General features: G+C 40.9%; 1 protein-coding gene across 2 annotated transcripts in view; it reads left to right on the top strand.

Moving 5' to 3' along the window:
* Positions 1–3,864, top strand: part of LOC103458532 (cysteine-rich motor neuron 1 protein) — a 41,139-nt gene that overhangs the window by 24,083 nt on the left and 13,192 nt on the right. For both annotated transcript variants that reach the window (XM_008399428.2, XM_008399427.2), the window contains exons 6-8: positions 2,055–2,258; positions 3,051–3,179; positions 3,415–3,568. In XM_008399428.2, the coding sequence (XP_008397650.1) occupies positions 2,055–2,258; positions 3,051–3,179; positions 3,415–3,568 (487 nt within the window). The remainder of the gene's footprint in view (positions 1–2,054; positions 2,259–3,050; positions 3,180–3,414; positions 3,569–3,864) is intronic.

Below are 3,864 nucleotides of genomic sequence, written 5' to 3'. Positions count from 1 at the left end.
AAATCCCATCAGATTTAGAAAACTCAAATTACCCGTTAGATGGAGAGCTGGCTGCACATCTCCCTCCTCTGAGAAGGGGAAGTAGAGTGAGAGAGAAGGGGAGGGAGGTGTTGCGCAATAACACAAGCCACTGGCACATAAAAATTACAACACCATTTTCTCTGAAATCCTTTAGCTACAGATATTTTTTTAACTAGAATATTATACTAGCCAATCTCTGAAGATGATGATTCCCTGTCTTGTAACTCACCCTGAGCGAGCGTTTCTTAATAGCTCCCTTATACACTCACCTGTCATAGTTCTTGACATATGTGGCACATAAAAACAGCCAGCCAGGGATTCAATAAGTCTTTTAGTAAGCACTGATTTGCAAGATCGGTTTTATTTCTAATTTGTGAGGTATGCGCTCAAAGCCAGGTAGGCAGCTTTGCTGTGTCAATTTGGCTTTGGAAAAGAAAAGGTCTTGCGGTGCATCTGGCAACCACATTATAGTGAGTCAGGAGCCTGTGGATGGAGATTGCAGCCAACACTGGCCTCTGCCAGCATACCTATAGTTAATCAAATGCATGAGAAAGAATAAAAGGCAAAGAGTTGGAGCGTTGGAGGATCACCTTGAAATGTGGAGTCTTTTGGATGATTTGAATGCTGTTCTAACAGAAAATCAATTTGACTTCAATTTATATAAAGGCTATCAATGCTTAAATAAACAAATCCTTTGACTGATCAATCACACAATGCTCTTTTAGAACACCCAGTTTGACAGTGGTGTCCAAACTTTTTGCCATGAGGCCCAAAGCACGTGGGGGCCACAAATATTTGTATATTTTTATAACATTATTAAAACAAAAGTTTTGTACCTTTTCTTTAATCTGCTCAATATCATACTAAAAAATGTCTCATTTCAAAAGTGCGATTTGCTTTTGAGAAAACCTAGGTTGATGTTTGTGGCTTTAGTTGCTCCATAATTAATGGGAATCAATTTTTTGCACCTAATATTCTTTAAGAAGATGTTATTTATAAAATATGTTGCCCTAAAATTTGAAGAAGTGTAAATTAAATACTTGTATGCCAGATCAGATTTGCTCCATTCTAGAATTTGGCTTGGGGAACGGGGGCACCCGAGGTTTTACAACGAGCCATAAATCAATATTTTGTTAGAGCAGAACTGGTACACTTTATGAAGGCATTGGGTATACATTGAGTGAATAAAAATCATCTTAGACCAATCTCAGTCTACTGAATGGGATTTTAGCAATCAAAATTTCAGCATTGCTCTTGTACATCGTAAACTGCTACATTTATGTCTTTCATACTCACATTAAACTTTTCTTTTCATAAAATAAAACAGAAAGATCCATGGTTTTAGATTTACATATGTTAAGATTGTGTCTAAGATGTTTAAAAATGGCAAATAATAACAAGACTAAGAGCTTGCCTTCACTGTCATCCATTACCTAAAAGTGAGCAGAATTACTCATCAAGTTAACTTTAAAACTGTCGCAAAACTTTATGGCTTCTACTCAAGGCTAATGAATAAATCTAGAAAAGCACTTTCTTTTCTTCAGAGAGAAAATTGATATATTAGAAGTCTGGCTTGGCCTTTGACCGGGAACCGTGGGGATTCAAAGCTAAGATTTGAACAAAGAAGTTGTAGTGTTTGCCAAAAACTAGAGTGGATTCTGCTGGGACTAGATATTGTGAAACTTTAAAGCCTGCCTGTGTTGCACTTTAGAAAATCTTACTTGTAATAACATAAATGTGCTGCAAACATTTAAGCTCATGTTTATATTTCCCATATTCAAAAGTGTTTTGTCGCTGGCTCTCGTTCAAAAGAAAGTCTCAGTATCTTATTGACTCCCAGGCGGGATATCCTGCTTCTTACTGTCTGCCTCAGCTGCAGACGAGGACGGGGGATCAACTCTGAAAACGGTTTTATTTTGACACCCAAGTAAACTATAAACAGAGCTTCAGAAAACAAAAGTACATAAAATGTTCCTTTCTTCCTTTACTTTTGTACCAGAATTGCATAACGGATGTGCATTTTTCTTCCTCAGATGTTGAGTTGATGTCGATGGACAGCACTAAGGCTAGCTGCTGGGTGAATAACAAACTCCGAACCCACGAGGAACAGTGGAAAGAAGACGACTGCACATTCTGTCAGTGTGTGGATGGGGATCCACACTGTACAGCCATGGCCTGCAAACAGAGTTGCCAGAACCCTGTAAAGATCCCTGGAGAATGCTGTCCCTTCTGCGAAGGTATCGGAGGGCTTTCTAACCAAGCATCCCGTCGTATTTATTAAGTTTAACAGACAGCCAAATTCTCTGAGCTGCACATTAATCCACATACCGCACGGGTAAGGCTCTTGTGGCCCTGCAGCTTTACTACAAAGAATATATCGGCATGGGCTCATTAAAGGGGAGGCCATAGTGCATTCTTCAAGCTGTAGGGTTCTTTGTATTTCTTTATTGCCCTTGCCCACCAAAATGAGACCCACCTGTGTGGATGAGGTTACGGCATGCTTTCAAAGCGGGAGGCTGCATAATTGAGCTTGATCTTTTCTTTCTTCGTAAAATTAGTTACAGCTCGACGAGCCACTCCTCCCACAGAACGTCCCAAGAACGGTTCAGTTGTTCTATTCTTATTTATAATGCAGATTTACAGTAAAGTTGGCCCAAACACAAGGCAGTCTGGAGCCATGCGTGAATTTGCATTAAGCCCCCAGGGATGCTTTTTTCCACTAAACTGGCAGACTGAAGCTTCTGCGTGTGCCAGACACATTAAACTTATTAATGGGAGGCCACTAAGCAACACACAGACGTACCATCCCATCTTAGAGTGTAACCTACCTTAGTGCAGTGTAATTGCTCTGCAGTTATCTGTAATTGCTGTTTAGAGCAGTGTAAATGTGCAAATAGGTAGCTATCACAGATGGAAAGAAAGATTAGACGTTGCATCAGAGGGGGTTTAAACAAATGCTCATTTACGTTTGATAAAGTTATATTTTTATGTCATAATGCTATGTCTGTCACTGTTCTTTCATTTTGCAGAGCCATCCTATGAAACAGTTAGCCCTTTGCTATGTCCACCATTGGAAAATTGCTCCCTTTCAGGGAATGAATGCCCCTATGGCTTCCAACAGGACCACAATGGGTGCCTCCTCTGCCAGTGTCTCAACAGTAAGTTTTAGCTTTGGTTTGAAATCTCAGGGAATTGATTTTAGTGTAATAAACATCTGATATAAGCATTTATCATTTTCTTGTTGAAAATGATCAATGCTCTGATTCCATTTTGTCAGATCCCTCTGACAAAATGCTCTGTCAGCGGAATCTTTGTGTGCACAACCAAATGGAACACTATGTCTTTGCTTTTCTAAAGCTTTACAAGATGACCTTTCTAACTCAACTCTTTCAGATGACTCCTGTCCTGACTTGGGAAAGTACTGTCCTCTGCAATGTCCGACGGGATATGAGAAGGATGATTTGGGCTGCGAGGTGTGTGAGTGCAGCATCCTCACTCCCAAGTGCCGAACCCTGACCTGCACAAAGACCTGCCCTTATGGATATGTGTATGTTCACCCGATGACCCAATGGGTTTCTCATCACTCAAATCCAGCTATTCTCATCTGTCTTAACATCTGTTTAAACAGGCCCGTGGTTTCAGCCTGTTTTACGTCATCTGTTTCTGTTGACTCTGCAGGTTGTTTTTGCACCTTCACTATTTTGTGTGTGTGTGCATGGTTGTTTGTCCTGTGTGTCTCTGTGTTGCCCTGTGACAGACTGGCGACCTGTCCAGGGTGAACCCCGCCTCTCGCCCAGGACGTTAGCTGGAGATGGGCACCAGCAACCCTCCTGACCCCACTAA

The sequence above is a fragment of the Poecilia reticulata genome, linkage group LG22 (genome assembly GCF_000633615.1).
Source record: "Poecilia reticulata strain Guanapo linkage group LG22, Guppy_female_1.0+MT, whole genome shotgun sequence".
Classification (NCBI taxonomy): domain Eukaryota; kingdom Metazoa; phylum Chordata; class Actinopteri; order Cyprinodontiformes; family Poeciliidae; genus Poecilia; species Poecilia reticulata.
The sequence above is the reverse complement of the archived record's forward strand: the minus strand, read 5'-3'. Positions and strand labels throughout refer to the sequence as shown.